Genomic DNA, 16,837 nt, shown 5'->3' on the forward strand with positions numbered 1-16,837 from the left:
GCATATGTGGGATTTTAAAATTGCAACAAGATATTCATAACGTAAATTTACCATTTTAATTATTTTTAAGTGTCTAGTTCAATGGCACTGAGACCATTAACTGTTGTGCAGCCATCACCACCAACCATCTCCAGAACTTCCTCTTCCCCAACTGAAACCCACACCCACCAAACACCGACCCCCGCTTCCCCTCCCCCCAGCCCTTGGCAACCACCATTCTACCCTCTGTCTCTGTGAATTTGACAACTCCAGATATCTCATAAAGTAGAAGTATATAGTCTTTGTCTTTTTGTGGCTGGCTCATTTCACTTAGCGTAATGTCCTCAAGATTCATCCATGTTGTAGCAAGTGTCAGAATTCTCTTCTTTTTTTAAGCCTGAATCGTATTTCATTGTATGTATAAATCACATTCGTTTATCCATTCATTCATCTATGGACATTTGGGTTGTTTCCACCTTTTGACTATTGTGAATAATGTGGCTATGAACATGGGTGTGCAAATATCTGTCCAAGTCCCTGCTTTTAATTCTTTTGGGTATACACCTAGCAGTGGAATTGCTGGATCACAAGGTAACTCAATGTTTAATTTTTTGAGGAACCTCCATACTGATCATATTGTGTCCATTTTGAGTCTGTCTCCCCACCAGACTTCCAGAGAAGGGCTTCATTCTTTAGCGCCCAGCCCTGCCCAGCAGGCTGTCTGGCACAGGAGCCGCCCACTCAGTAAGTGTTTGTTACACTGACTTAAACAACTCAGGAATGCCCTTATTCCAGCCTCAGATAACTCGTCCCAGAAAGCAAGAAAGAATTTATGTGAGAGGGCTCAGAAGGATGTGATTTCACTCCCTGACTGCCAGCTAATCTCACATGACGAAGTGGAGAGAAAGCAGGTAACTGTTGTTATAGAGCGGAGCCTCTGTGATTACATCGAGGGCAGAGGACAAGGCTGACTTCATGGCTGGGGCTGGGTTCTGTCAGCTGCTTTCTATTAAAGGTACTGGGATGAGCCCCCTGCTGAGTGCAGTCCTTGTAAGTGTAAGGAAATGGATCCTCACAATCTAAGGTTCCTTCCCTCAGCAAACATTAACCAAGCACTTCCGTGTGCCAGGATCCTGCTATGCCCTTTGGATGGAAAGATGCACAATCCCAAGATACAAACAAACAATTAGAATGCCAGATGAATAGGACCAGGTGCTGTTGGAGTTCTTGCGGGGCTGGTGGTGGTGGAGGAATACCTCATGGGCTGAGGAAGGTCAGGGAAGGTATCACACCCAGGAATGGACATCAGTGAGGCTGTTCCAGTCAGTGCAAGCCCACAGCATCCTTATCACTCAGGATTCTCAGGAGACCCCAGAGATCTCTGCCGGGTTTGAATCCCCCACACTGTAAAGCTGCTGGTGAGTGAAGCCATAAAAGAAATTATGCTAGAGCAGGGACATAATGTAGTACAGGGTGTGTTTAGTGGCATGTCTTTGGAAAATGTCATAGATCACTTTGATCTCACAGCTTTGCAATGTAAAGGTCATTTAAATGTCGTTTAAAATTTTCAGTTATATTTGGCCTTGTATTATGGGGCAATATGTGTGCCGAGGGCAGTGGACATAGACCTGTGGTTTTTTTTCTGGTCTGGCGTATCCTTCAAAAATGTCACAGGTCTGCTGTAGGGTAGGGTGCTAGGCCAGGGAGTCGGGGAAATGAGACTGTACAAAGGAATGACGAGCAGGGACCGAATCATGACAAGACTTTGCTAAGGGATTTAATTGGCTCAAGTCCCAGAGAAGATGAGAGACAGTGAAAACTTAAGCAGTAAAGTGACATGTACCGAATGTCGTCAATAGATCATTCTGGCCACTGTGTGGAAAGTAAATTGGAGTAAGAGCAAGAAATGGCGAAGACAGATTCTCAGAGAGTGGAGAACGGTACCCACGTGCCGAGCACTTACCTACTATGCAGAAGCCACCATGTTCAGCACCTGGATTAATATTTATCATAGGAACACTTAGGAGTGACCAAAGATTTTCAGCGGAGGAGTGACTTTATAAGTTTCCAGTCTCCCTCTCCAGAGAAGCTGGGTCCTTGTGCCACCACGGCCTTGCCAGGGCTGTCCAGGCACTTCGAGATGGTCTTGAGGATGTGGTGCCTCTTGTCCCTTGTCCCAGGACATGGAGTCAGTGGGGCAGTTACTGGGAGCTGCACCCTGCAGGGTTACCGGGCCTAAACTTGAGGTAAGAGTGAAGAGACTGGATTATTCCATCCAAAAGGGCCAGATACGTGGAGAGATCTTAACTGTGATGCCAAGTGTGTTGGGGACTGAGGGGAGTCTGAAGTTCGGGTGTTACAGACAGCGTTCTGTGTGGTACCCAAGGCCTCTGTCATTGCCGTGACGGGGCCAATGAGATGAGTAGACGAGGTGCATATATGACCCATTCTGATACCTTTCTGTCCCTTACCGTCTAGATAATCAGCCAGTCTGTCTCTTTTACAGCTCCGTTGCCTTGTCTTGATTCTGTTTGTCATTTCTCCCCTGAACCATTGCGGAGACCTTTAATTTCTGGTCTGTCCCACATACTCCAGCCAGAATTAACTTCTGGGATGTCATCCCAATTGCACGCACACAAAAAACCTTTAATAGCTTGTCATCCCCTGTAGAAAACCAAAGGAAGCAAAAGTACCTTGTTCCTGTTTTGTTTTACCTTTATTTAATTACTAAAGAAGATGGCAAGTTTTCCCTCTTTGTCCCATATTAATTTGGTTTTGGTTTGTACCATGTCGTATAGATACTCCAAGATAATCGAGTGAATCTTTTATAAGAGGATTAGTCGGGAAAGGTTAGATGCGGGCCTGCTCAGAGGCAGAGGAGTGGGTTCACTGACCTACGGGCCACTTTCGCTTCCTGGGAGTCCAGGCTCTGAATTTTCAAGGCCTCCTTTCTCTTCCTTAACTCAGATTGTCTAAGATACTTAACCAATGGACAGCCTTCCATTGAGCGCTTCCCCATCAGCTTTAAAACCTACTTCTCAGGAAACTACTTTCACCATGTTGTGCTGGGGATTTACTGTGACGGCCGCTATGGCTCTCTGGGCATGAGCCGAAGAGCCGAGCTGATGGACAAGCCGTTGACCTTTAGGACTCTGAGTGACCTTATCTTTGACTTTGAAGACTCCTACAAGAAATACCTGCACACAGTCAAGAAGGTCAAGATTGGGCTGTACGTCCCCCATGAGCCTCACAGCTTCCAGCCCATCGAGTGGAAGCAGCTGGTTCTCAATGTCTCAAAGATGCTGAGGGCTGACATCAGGAAAGAGCTGGAGAAATACGCCAGGGACATGAGGATGAAGGTAGGTGCCAGGAAGGTAAACGAGCGAGTGATGCAAGGGAGCTCTTGCCCCATCTTTCCCTCTCGCCCTCTCCCTCCCTCCCTTCTGTTCCCCCACCCCTTGCCCAATGCGCCATTTTTCTGGGATGGTCAAAGGTTCTTGAGGTTATCTTGCTTGGTAGCCGCCCTATTAAAACAAACAAAACAATAAAAGTCATTCTCTGTTTAACATGGGCTATTATTAAAGTCTCTCTTTGTGTATATTACTTCAAACACCAGAGTGAAAGTCAACTTAGATGTTTTAGTCAAAGCAGTGTCTTGGCTGGCGTTTTCTTCTGTGAAATCAATCTAAAGTGTTAGTCACTTTATCTAGAGCTCTAGTTTTTGGCCTCTTCTGTTCTGTTTTGTCTTTCTGATAGAGTGGCCAATCAACCCAGTTTCCTTGAAACTGAAAGGTTTCCCAGGACATGAGATTTTCTGTACTTGAAGCCAGGAAAGGCCCAGGCAAACCGGGATGAGTGGGTCTCCCTGCTTTGTGACCTGTTTCAGAGTCACATTTTACCTCTGCTTTGCTCTATGAGTTGCAAAGCCCTTTGGCAAAAAAATTCTGACCTGGTGTCACAATACCAAAGGAGCGTGCGCTGTGCTAGCTGTATATATAAACTGTAGTCATAAGCCCTTCTTCCCCCTACCATGTCACTTCCAAGGTGACATGATGCCTGCTTGTCCGTGTCCCTCCAGGGCTTGTGGAGTCACTGAGAGAAAGCCTGTGCGGACACTGAGGACCACAGGGGAAAAGGATTATCTGAATTCAGGCTTAGTTATGTTTAGCACATGAGGACTTGTCATCCTCACTCTGCGGGACCTGGAATGGAGATTCTCAATAAATTGAAACCACTCTGTGCACGTGTGTGGGTGGCAGAGTCAGGGGAAGAACCAGCTGGTTTCTGGGGCACCATAGCCGGGACTTTGCCTTCATGAGAGAGGAACTTGCTGAGCAACCAGACACAGCCCCTCCAAGGCTGAGGCGCTAGGCTCTGCACCTCTCTCTGCCTTGGAAAAAGGGGCACAGTGTAATCACATCTCCTGGGAAGTAGTCCCTTTGCTTCTCACCAGTGCAGAGTGAGAGAGGAACATCTGTGTCTGAGACCTCCTCCTGGAGGTCTTCCAGCTCAGCGCCCTCTAAGCCATGGGATTGTGAGTGGGCCGGGGGCTGAGATGTGAGGGTGGGCTCCGTTAGGAACCGGCGTGGTAATTCGTCATATCTCCTTCAGATCCTGAAGCCTGCCAGTGCCCACTCTCCAACCCAAGTAAGAAGCCGGGGAAAATCCTTGTCTCCCCGAAGGAGACAGGCAAGCCCCCCAAGACGGCTCGGCAGGCGAGACAAATCGTGAGTAGTGTCTCCTCAAAGCCCATCTCAGGGCCCAACACACACATTCCTGGGGTTGTCCTGGCCCGTGGGGACAAAGCCGGGTCCCGGACGTGGCGTTTGAACCAAACAGTGATTTCCGAGGGGACTGCCTCTCTTTCCAGGGACATCTCCTATGGGAAAGGATCCACCACATCACCCCCATTGCTCTTGCTCTACCGACTGTGAGCTGTAGGTACCGCTGGAAGGATGAGCCCCAGACGGGGCGAGATGATAATGGCCCGAAATCCTGGCAGCATGACAGGAGAGCTGGACTTAGAATTAGGAAACTGGGTCTGGAGCCAGCTCAGCCACTGATGAGCTGCGAGACCACAGGAGTGTCGTGAAACCTTTCTGGGCTCAAGTTCTCTCATCCCAAACGTGGGATTGTTAGAATTGATAAACCTTCCTAAAACTCTGTAGCCATCTTTGCCCAGCAGAAAGTGTGACTGCCCTCCATGGGCGGTGGCATCATAAACCCCACAGGCTCATCCTCTTCCTTGGCCGACTCTACTCTCCCCTGTTTTAGCCCTGAGGCCAGTGATTCTACACCTACTTTTTAGGTCAAAATGACCCACTTAAGAAATGACAGATCGGAGATGCTGAGGATGCCCAAAGTAACTAAGGATAACCCACTGGCAAATATTTGGGCCATAATTATACTGGGAAAAAATAATACTTTTATTAATAACAGCAGCATACTGTGTCACATGAGGTTCTCACTGTGCCGGGGCCATGTGGCACAGTGCACAGAGATCCAGGTGAGCGGCCTGAGCATGTCCTTCAGGAGCCCTTGTTTTCTCATGCGACTAAGGGGATAAAAATTCTTTCCCTACCTATCTTACAAGGTATTGTCAGCGGCACCTTAGAAGATGTAATGAAAACAACGTTTTAATGATAAACTGCTTTTACACAATATTTTTGTCACATCAGCCCTGTAGAGTAAGCGGGTAGAGTTTTACAATTTTCATTTTCCAGTGAAGAAACCAGAATACAAAACACGTTTGTTATCTTGTCCTGAGTCTTGTAGCCGATCAGTGATGGAACTGGGGCCAGAACTCAGCTCCCTGACTCTGGGGAGGTGGGGGTGGGGGAGGGGAGTGTTGGTTCTGTCTTTGGAAGAAGAGGACAGGAAGAAGTGGACAGGAAGAAGAGCTGTCCCTGCTAAGGACGCTTCCGTTTGTCTCCATTACGCCTCTCACTGCCAGTCCCAGGTTCAGCATCTTCAGCCAGGAGGGCCTGGGCTAAGATGCCTGGAGTCCAGGGTTTGAAAGGGGAGAAATGAGGAAGTGAGGGGTCGGGTGCTCCTATTCAGGAGAAGCTGGAATTCAGGATGATTTCAGCATCGGTTTCTACTTTTAGGGAGCAAGATGGCTTCAAACATTTCATATCTGGCCTTGACCCTAATCCCGCCCCTGATGTTGACCACCACCCTTGACCCTTGACCCTGACCCTAACCCTGTCTCTCTTCCTTTCTGATTTTGACCCTTGATGTTGACCCTTGACCCTGACCCTAACCCTGTCTCTCTTCCTTTCTGATTCAAACATTCCTTTGTTGCTTTCACTGAACAAAATAGCAATTGTCTCAGAGGACTATAAACATGTAAACCCTCCCTAGAGGGCCATTTAGCATGGAGTGAGTGGCCCAGAAATAGGAATCTGGTTGCTCATGAAGCAAGGGAGGGGGCCCTTAAATCTGATTTATTATCCTTTCTGCCCGAGGAGGGCTGAGTCCTTCCCTTAGGAGCTCCCCATCTTTAGCAAACATTGAGTAGTCCACAAAGCCCTGAGAACGTGCTGTTTTAACAGGTTTCCAGGTGCCGCCGATGGGGCTGGTCCAGGGACCACACTCGGCGATCCACCATTTGATCAGTCAGAATGGGAGAACTGGGGGTTGGCCTTAAAAAATAACAGAACGTCAAGATGAAGGTACCGGGTCTGCTGAGAGGGGCAGATGAGGCTATCGAGTGGTTCAGGGGCTCAGCCCTGCCCAGCCCTGCCTGGGCCTCTGGATAATGAGGTTGCCGAGGTGAACTTAGAGGGAGCGTGATCCTGTCCTGGCCCCACCCGCATGGTTGGGACCCCCTGAAGTCACTCTGGGAGGAGCCCAACTGCTTTTTCTCCTGGGGTCCAGCTAGAGAAACCTGGTTCTCAGTCCTCCCGCAGGCCACACCGATACCCTAATCTCTGGCTACTTTGTCATGCAGCCAGGGCAAGTGTCCACGCCTGTGCCCGCAGAGGACAGCTGTTAGATTGCTGCAGCTGTGAGTGCAAAGCTACCTTCCGGCGCTGGGCCCCACTCGCCCTCTCCCCTCCTGCCCCCCTGAAGCATGGGAGTAGGCCTAGGAATGGGGGAGAGATGAGGGGGAGGGCAGCAGGCAGGGGAGCAACCAGGAAGGAAGACCAGCGTTAGGATGGGGATTCACCTCCATCCCCCTCCTCCCTCCATGCCCAGCAGGGAGCCCAGGAGCACAGAGGTGACGGCTCATGGTTCACCCAAAACAGAAACTTTTCCCACATGGTGAACCACCAGCCCTTAAATCCCCCAGACCCACGTCCCTTCCTCACAGTCATTTCTTCTGGGCAGAGCCCTAATTCTCAGGACTTGTCCTTCATACACTTCTCCCAATGGGTCAGAATTTGGGGATTTTTCCCCCCACAACTAGAGCCAGTTGGACTTGGAAGAGTTTGACCATTAAGGGAGCCCAGGTGGCTTGTGGGTAACTGGACAATTTGATATGAGCAAATCCGGTAAGACCGTGGTTATTCTTGGTGGCAGAAGCCCCTGCCACTTCTTTTCTCTTCTCCCCATGCTTGGAGTTCCAGAGGGGAATCTAGAGGACAAATATCTTGGCTGAAGTTTCATAACGGATTGGGATGTTATAAGAGAAGATTCTCCACACCCCCTCACCCCGCCTGGTTCCTCCTATACCCCAACTTCTGAGCTGCAGGGCTGGGTAAGGGATCACAGGGGCTGCCATGTAGGAAGAGAGGGAAGAGAGGAGAGGAAATGAAAGTAAAACGAAGGGCTGCGAGAGGTGGGGACCCCAGGAAGAACCGAAACACCGAGCCCCTCCCTCCCTCTCCAGATCCCTGCTCCCGCCATCGCTACACGCGAGAACCCCAGACTCCCTGGTTCCTGGAGGTGTGTCTGCAGAAAAGCAGCTTCTCAGCTTCTACCCGTGGCCGCCTCCAAGCAGGCTTTTCTCCAGGTGATGCTGCTTTAGGTGGGGACACAAGAAAGCGACAAATTTGGTTAGGACCCAACAACTCCACCAAACCCTGAGAATCCTCCTGAAGAACGGTCAGGACTCAGAAGAGTTTGGTGACTGTCACTGTCTTATTTTAGCATTACGTAAGGCCATCGAGTCATTTCTAAATGTGTTGGGGACCATAATGAAGCTTAGGAGTGGCCCAGAGGGTGGAAAATTACTATAACAGGCAAGAGGCCCATCAGCTGTGGGGTCCCAGCCCATGCGTGTGTGGATAATTTTAGTGGCGTTGTATCCTCATCCCCCTCCTCCCCACAGCTGGAGCTACTTCCAGCCTTGCATTCCTCTCCATTTTTGCACTTGTCTGAATAATCCTTCTGGAAAGGAGGATCAGTGTCACTGGGTTGACAACAGAGTCAGCTGAGTGGGAGGGCAAGTAGCAATGGCTGCAGTAGCGCCAGCTAAGACAAAGTTTTAAGAGGGAAATAGGGGCCTCCCCCACTGTCCACAGTCACAGTGGTTCTCAGCAGGGGCCAGGACACGCTCTGGGGGAGAAGGGCTAGAAGTGCAATGGGCAGAGAAGCGAAGAGGGCGCTCCCCGCCAGGGCCCGGGGTGGGGGCCAGGGGCGCTAAATGTCCTCCTACAGAGCTCAGCGAAGAACTATTCCACCGAAAGTGCAGCAGCGCCCCTGCTGAGAACCCCAAGAGCTCTCTGGGGTCCTCTGCATCTCTGACAGCCCGCGGCTCTTGGCTTGCTGCCTGTGACCTGAGCCTGGGAGAGTAGGGGTGAGTGGACAGTGGTTTTCTGGCTGGACTGCTTGCGTAAGCGTGAAGCAGCTCATGCCAGTGGGGTGACCACGTGGGTCACTCTTCTAAATCGGGGCAAGCGTCCCTGTGGACGCATGACAACCTGTCTTCTCTCCCGTCAGGCTCCTTCTCTGTCTCTCGTCCTCTTGTCTTTGCTGTTTATGATTCTTTTCCTCTCTTTTCCTCTTTGATTTGCCTTTTTTTGCCGTCTCTCCTTGTATGGAAGAAACCCGGTTTTCATCCGTGTAGGGAAAAACCCCACAGTTCTTCCCTGCCGTTTCTCTCCTGTGTGTGTCCTTTACTATTCACACAGAACACTTCATTTCTGACACTGCTGGTCACCAAACATGTGGAGGTTTTTTCCCCACACCCAGCAATTCTCTGCGACACCCACTGGGTGTCCTGCAATTTAACTCAATTCTGATGCCATCTATAAGGAGGTAGTGTCAGATCCCACAGGTTAAGGGCTCAGTTCTACAAGACTGCCTCCTCCCACCCCCACTTCAGATGCCAGTCAAGAGCTCAGGTTGTGACTGGTGCTTCGGACTGACCAGCTGTAGATGAGAGGTTCCCGTGACCCCATCTCAGGTTCAATTAATTTGCTAAAGCAGCTCACAGAGAATTCAGGGAAATACTTACATTAAGGAGTTTATTAAAGGATATTATAAAGGATACAGATGAACAGGTATGTAGGGCAGGGTCTCAAATGTGGAAGCTGCTGTCCCCATGGAGCTGGGCGTGTCGCCCTCCGGGTGTGGATGTGTTTGCCAACCTGGATGTTCTCTGAACCTCGTACTTTTGGAATTTTTGGAATTTTTATGGAGATTTCATCATGAGGCACAATCCATTTTCAGCCCTTCTCCCCTCTTTGGAGGATGGGATGCAGGGTGGAAAATTCCAAGCTTCAAATCATGGCTTGGTCTTTCTGGTGACCGGCTCCCATCCAGGAGCTCACCCAGAGTCACCTCATTACAATAAAAGATGCTCCTAGTGCTCTTATCACTTGGGAATTTACAAAAGTTTTAGGAGCCCTGTGTCAAGACAGAGTCAAAGACAAATGTTAGAGTTAAGAGCTACTCCTGGTGCTCTTGTCACATAGGAAATCCCAAGGGTTTTAGGAGCTCCGTGCCGAAAACAGGGATGAAGATCAAATATATATTTCCTATGATAAATCACAATGTCACAATCTCTATGGTGGGCCATGGCTCTAGTGGGCCTTGCTTACCCTGCTGGGGGCCCTCAGGGTTGCAGAGGTCAATAAACCCCGCCTTAAGATAAGGTCTCTCTTTCACTACTGGGCCACAAGCTGGACAGTGGCATTGCTGCTCCGTCCGTTGTGAAGGGTCAGGAAGCTGTGTCCAGGCATCTGGTCGAGTGAGGGTGAGGTCTGGTGCTGTTTAATGAATTAAGGAGAATCGGTCTGGTTCCAGGGTCTAATCCCACTGAAGACATTTTGAATGGGGCCCGAGAAGTCATTCTCTTTAGATCCCAAATAAGAAATTGTCCCCAAGGGTGGACAGGAGAAAATTTCCTTCGCATGGAAGGTAAAGGGCAAATGAGAGAGAGAGAGAGAGAGAGAGAGAGAGAGAAAGAGAGAAGAAACTAAAAAGGGTATAGAGGGAAAAGTAAAACCTCCAGGATGATGTGGAGTTTCTTTCCAGAAGCCCAGAGAGAGCAGTTTCAAACTCAGAGGACTGCCCAGCTTAGCTCCCCATGGGATTTCACCTGGCCCAGGGTCCCTGGGGATGCTCGGAGAAAACGAGATGGAGTGAGGGGCCTTGTCAGGAAAGACCGCCTCAGACAGAGTGAGCTGAGGGCCTCCAGAGCTGACTACTATAGTCGGGGTTGGGGTTCCTGGAGGGGTTCTGTCACAGAAAGGAGAGGTGAGATCAGAGCCCCGAAGCTGTGCCCTGGAACCTCAAGCAGTGGCCAGTGGCTCTTGGTCTCTGGCCAAAGCCTCCCACTTGAGGAGGGCTTGACAGAAAGGGCAAAGGGCTAGAGAGTCTCTTCAGAGCCAAATCTTTCTGTCAGCTGCCAGCAGTGGGGCCTGCAGTCCTGGGAAGTAAGGAATGTGGGTGAAGAGCACTGCTGGCCTTGGATGAGGGTGACAGGTGTGAAGGAACCACACTCCCACACCAGCGTTCCTCCAGCTGAGGCCTACCCAAATAGACCATCAATCCTACACGGGGGCCTGGCCTGACCTGACATCTTCCAGACTAGACAAGAGAGGAAGGCCGGGGGTCTCCCGTTAAACTTCTAAATGCTGGGCCAACACCACCCCTGATATGATCTGTTCCACATGCTTAACAGCCTAAGAGAATAATGTTAGGGTTGCACCTTTACTGCATATCTCTTTCTAGAATCGTGACTCCACAAAGAATATAGCTGAAGTGTGTCTGTGTGTGAGAGTGAGTGCGTGTGAACACATGGTCACGTGCACCCCCACCCTAAGGGCTTGTGACCTCAGGGGAGACAGAAGCTAGAAGCATGGATGGATTGTGCGAACCCATCAGGCAGATCTGAGTGGACACAGATGGGCTCTGTCCATGAAGTGTCTCACACCTGAAGGGGAGAAGCAAGAGGTAAATTTGCATCGGAAGAAAGAGAATGGCTTTTAGCTCCATTGAGAGCGGGAACTGCTGTGTCTTAGTAACCCCAAGACCTAGAAGGTTCTCGGTACAAAGTGTTGCTTAATAAATTCTCGTGAGTGAGTAAGTAGCAAGCAAGTTTCAGGAGCCCTGCTTTCCTGGTTGCCACTCGGGCCCCCTGAGCATCCTGCCAAAGGCAGCTGAGTGGAGCGTTGGGGGGAGGGGGAGGTGTTGGGAGGTGAGGAGAGCTGAGGCCCCAGCACAGCCCTTAGTCAGAGGTGCAGAAGAGAGGGAGAGCAGTTCGGGAGGACCCTGCAGGATTTCCTTCCACTTAACCGCTGCTTTTCTTAAACCCAGTCTCACACAGACACAGACCAACTTGTACGTTCAGCCCCAGGGTGTGATATCGCCCCCACCTTAGTCTCCAACATGCTGTCATCACTCTCTGGTTTTGAGGCTTCTTGTGGCTTCCCTGACGTCAACATCCAATCCAGCCGAGCTCTTCCACTGCACTGAGGCTGCCTCAGGGTGTGTGAAAGACTCATGGGGTGCCTAGCACACTAGGAGATGGTTCTCTCTCCCCAAACTGTCAAGGTTTAGGGAGCGGTGGCGAATACTAGTCGTATTTCCCACAGACTACCTTCTCTCTGGACCCACCACCTGTCCTCCCCAACTTAGCCTCTCATCCCCCGCTCTGAACAGCCTCTGTCACAGCTGCCCCTGGAATGCAGGCCCGAAGTTGGGGTTCAGGGTAAATCTGGAATTAGACCATCAAGCAGTCACCCTAGTTCACCCCGGATACATTGATGTGACAACAAATGAGGCTGGGATTATCGGTTCGTGTGCCCCCTTCTTCCTTCCACCAAGTGCATGAAAAGAAAGTCCCCTCTCCCTCTTCTCCTAAAATAGAAGGCGGCCTGAGGGCCTTTCAGAAGGAAAACCCTTTGATTTCTTTTCCTTGTTTGGACTGGGGAGGGGTTTGGAGAAATAAATTGTTCAGTCTAAAATAATCCTGGATCTGATGAGAGGCTCTGGGCAAGTGCGGACCCGGCTGAATCATCATCTTGGTGCTTGCGTTTCCTAAAAATAAATCCCTTTGCAATATTCTAATTATAGCCGGGGGAGCCCTTGGAAGAAGCCGCTCCCCACACAATAGCTCATCCAGCTCTGGCCCTTGGAGTTGCTGGCAAGGACTGAGCAGTATTTCTGGCTGGGCCCCACAGGCAGGTGGCATGCTGTGATAACCCACTTCTGCCCCTTGCCAGGCCAGGAAGTGGCAGCCAGTGACACTATGAAAGAGGGTTTCATCTTCCAGGCAGTTCACCAGGCATCTCAGTTTAACTCATTTCCTGCCAGTATTAGCCATTTTTCCCCTCACCTAGGTTCTGGGTACCTAGGGGGAGGTGGGAGGGAAAAGTTCATTTCCTCTGGAAGCCCTCAAGCCATGTCCTTACAGAACTATATTCAGCTTCCCAAGTAGGCAGGTTTCCCAAGTGGCTTTTAGAGGTTAGGTAAAGCCTCTCCTACACAGAAGAAAACAATATTCTTCCTACTTGTCGACTCTTAGAAAGTTGTCATAGTGACTTGAATTCCTAGCTTAGGACTTCTCTGTTAAAAATAAAAAAAACATCCCACTATAAGGTAACATAATGAAGCCGTATCAGCCATTTACACATTAGTGAGAACTTGACCAAAGTTTATTGAGAGGTTCAGGATATTCAACCATGGGGATCCGTAGATGAATTTACTTGAGCCTGCTTTCAAGTTGTTCACAGTCTCTGAGGCAGGCACGAGGATTATGAATCTGCAGGATTCTTGAACAGACGTACAAAAAGAAATGCCATAGGATACAGAGCAAGGAGCAGTGGGTTGTGAGGGAAGGAAGTCAGAAGTGGCATTTGGGTTGGACCTTGAAGGGATGACAAGAAGACGTGGGGTAAGGGCATTCCATAGCAAGGTGCGGAGGCAGGAGTGGCTGTGGTATCGTTCTCAGGTGCTTGGCAGGATGCTTTGTGTGGAATGCGGGAGGACAGGGGGCAGTTTGTCTGCGGACAGCCTCTGGCTCTACAGCTCGCTAACCATGTGACTTTGCTTTGAGCAAGTTCCCTAACTTTCAGTGTCTCTGTGCTCTCCTCTGTTAAATGAGTAGTAATAGTATCAATCTTACTGTAGTATATGCTACTGTTTAGACCCTTGTAAGGTTCAAGGATACTGGGTTTCAGTTACAGTGTGACCAAATTCAGGCTCAAAGTTGGAACAAGTTCATTCGGCAACCCGTACATTGTTTTGAACTCTAGACTGAAAGCCTGTTAAAATGTTCCTTAAAACCTAGAAAGGTGGACTTAAGAACAAGAGGAAGAGTTGGGAACTAAGGCTGGTGGGGGGGTGGGGCAGATATCAGAAGGGTTGGGGAAACTGAGCAGAGGCCTCTGAAAATATTAGATGTTCTTTCTCCATCCCATCCCCTCCCCACCACCTTTCTCTTTCCCCCTCAGGCCGGCTCTGCCTGAAAAGAAGACTGATCTCAGCACTCTGAATGAAGTGGGCTATCAAATCCGAATTTAAGGCAAGCCATACCAGCCAGCAAGAGGGCTTCTATGGTGCTTCTCTCTGCACTTTACCCAGCATCTTCAGGAGGAACTGTAACTATTTATTAAGAACTTGTGGATTTTATTTTTAAGGATTCACTTTGAAATAGAATCTGAGTGGGTGGTAACAACTTTAGAAAATTCACAAAGGAGGCAACCAGGAAAAGGCTAGTCACAAACCCCGCTGGGGTTGGACTGCCTCCCCTCCGGATAGAAAGGATAAGACCCTAACTGTAGCTTTATATTTTCCGACTTACCTACATTCTTTCACTTGCTTTGAACATTATGTTCATTAACTCCTCTCTTCCACTTTTGATATAGTAAGGTAACTCAATCAGTATTAATGTTTTTGCAGCAATAACAGAGGCAAAGATTGGTGGGGTTTTTTTAAGCAGTCAGTATTACCTCAGCATCTTGACATCAGATATGCAAACTAAATGGTGTTTTGTTTTTTTTATATTCTATTTGTATTATTTCCCCAGTATTTCCCATGGGGATCTTCACAAAGTTTGGAACTTTTTCCTGGTGCATACACGTGATGAGATTTAAGGTATTATATGCAAATGTTTTGCTAAAAAGCACTGAAATTCTGGCAATACGGGAAACCATTTTCAGAATCTTAGAGTTACTTTTTTCTTAATCTTTCTTAAAACATTCACTAACAGCAGTTTTTGTTCTTTCAAAATGAAACAAAAAAGCACATTAAGAAACTAGTCTATGTTCTGTCATTAACATTTAAACTTTGCAGATTTTAGCAAAAACACACAACAAGCTGTGCGCTATTATAAAAATTTAGCAGTATTACAATTACCTCTGACAATAACACACTCAGAAAGGTCTTGAGAAAGAGATAACCTTTCTGTTCACATTTCGCCTGACTTTTAAACTCTGAATCTGGCCTTGATTCTGATTACTATTAGAGACATGTTCTGATGTCTTATATTAAGACCAAATGTGGTGCGATATGAATTTCTAGTACCTGGCTTTTTGGTACCATTTCATGACACTTAGGGACTGGTGTTGGAAAAGGCAATGAATTAGAGAAGCAGTACCTTTTTTTAAATGGAAAAATATTCGAGTAAAATGTTATACCTTATAGAGTGACTTAGTCCATGAGGCACAGATGACTGTCTGGTCTACAGTTACAGTGTAACTTCCGGCTGCAGACCACACAGAATAACAGCATATCAAGTCTGTATGTTATCAAGAGAACAGCTTCTATTTCATTTGTTTGTCCTAGTAACCATGCCAACCCATGAGACCAAAAGGCATATTTAAGTGAAGTCTGCTAGTCAACAAAGGTTTAGTCTCAGTGCTTCCCCTCTGGCTTTCTTTGACTGAAGGGGATTTTAGGAAGGGAGTAAAATAATAAGAATCTGCTCATTGAGATTCTTGACCTACGGGGGAGAGCAAAAGGACTTCATCCTTTAGCCATGTGCACACGAGCCCACTTTACCCTAAAAACCAGTATTATTACTGGAAAGTACTGTTTCTTGAAAAAGAAGGAAGTCTAATGTCCTTTACATGAATAGGAGCAAGTAAGTGTACATCTCAATTATATTCAAATACAGCGTAAGTTAAAAATTCTGAAGGTAATCACTTTCTTCAAGTTAGCAGAGTTTAAAATGAGTTGTCTTTGTATATCCTCATATGGCAAACCCACGTGCAGCCTCATGGCCACGTGTATTTAAGATATTTGTAGTAATTGTTCATTCTCATTCCAATACTGACTCTTCTCTAAAAGATATATAAATATATATGTGTGTGTATATATATATATATCTTGTTTATCAATCTGAAACTTTATTATATCCAATAAGTAGACTGCTTATAATGTTGCAGTTACTCTAAGAGCTTGGAATAGGATTTTCCAAGCATTACAGAGGTACTGTCCCAACTAAAATAAAGTCAATAGTTGCAGAGCCTCTTGTTTCCCACCAAAAAAAAAAAAAAAAAGGAACAATAATAGGAATACAAACAGTTTCTAATATACTGATGTATAAGCCTTAAAGCTGCCAAATGGCTTGATGATTCAATTAAGTAACTTAATTTCTTCAACACAAACATCTCGGTTTTAAGATTCATTTTCCCAAAGCAAGAGTTAGTCACAGGAACATGAAAATTCATTGAAAATGTTCTTAGTTGTCATTCTATTTTAATGCCTATGGAATGTTAATTTCTAAAAGATATGGGAAAGGCACCAAACTCCTAAATTCTACTGTAGTAATCAAATGATTAAAGCAAAACAACAAAAAAACACTATGACATGATTTACCACCCCAAATTGATTTTTAAACTGGCTATAATTCAAAAGATTGAAAATAAAATTATGAAATGATTTGAAATCTAATTTGAAAGTTATTAATGCAAGAGAAATTTGATGCTTAAGCCATTACGGCAATATATGCAAAGTTTAAATGATGACAGGAATCTTGATTTTAGACTACGTGTTGTGCTGTTTTGAATACACTTTGTTTCAGAAAGCTGTATTTAGTATTTTCTATACACTCTGAAATCATGAGCATTTCCCTTTTTCTAAGTAAATTATTTCATAAGGATTTTATTAATAGATATTGGTAAATAGAACTTTGGAAATCTTAATTCAGTATTCTTACTATACCCAAGGCTTTTGTAAACTATAGTTTTATGTACAACCTTGTACAGTTTTTTTGACATACAATTCAGAATCTTGTTTATTCTCCTGGACTTTGTTCTGGCCAATACATTTTTTTTAAATCTTTAAGAAAAACTGTGATTGTTTTAGTGGGTATTTTTCTAAGTAAATGAAAACTTGTATAATGGTATTTTAGAGAATGCCAGATAGTGCATGTTTCAGGTTAATGTTTTTCTCATCACTCGTATGTTTATACAGCATGGGAATTTAATAAAACCATCCTGGAAACTTAAGGATTGTTTTT

At 47.0% G+C, this 16,837-nt stretch overlaps 1 protein-coding gene across 2 annotated transcripts in view; it reads left to right on the forward strand.

Annotated features, from left to right (window-relative positions):
* The window catches only part of VASH2 (vasohibin 2), a 32,502-nt gene extending 15,676 nt beyond the window's left edge, over positions 1-16,826 (forward strand). For both annotated transcript variants that reach the window (XM_039881187.1, XM_039881188.1), the window contains 3 exons: positions 2,957-3,338; positions 4,591-4,706; positions 13,827-16,826. In XM_039881187.1, the coding sequence (XP_039737121.1) occupies positions 2,957-3,338; positions 4,591-4,706; positions 13,827-13,896 (568 nt within the window). In that variant the 3' untranslated portion in view covers positions 13,897-16,826. The remainder of the gene's footprint in view (positions 1-2,956; positions 3,339-4,590; positions 4,707-13,826) is intronic.
* Positions 16,827-16,837: the final 11 nt, after the last annotated feature.

Source organism: Pteropus medius, unplaced genomic scaffold, assembly GCF_902729225.1.
Source record: "Pteropus medius unplaced genomic scaffold, Ma_sr-lr_union100, whole genome shotgun sequence".
Lineage (NCBI taxonomy): Eukaryota > Metazoa > Chordata > Mammalia > Chiroptera > Pteropodidae > Pteropus > Pteropus medius.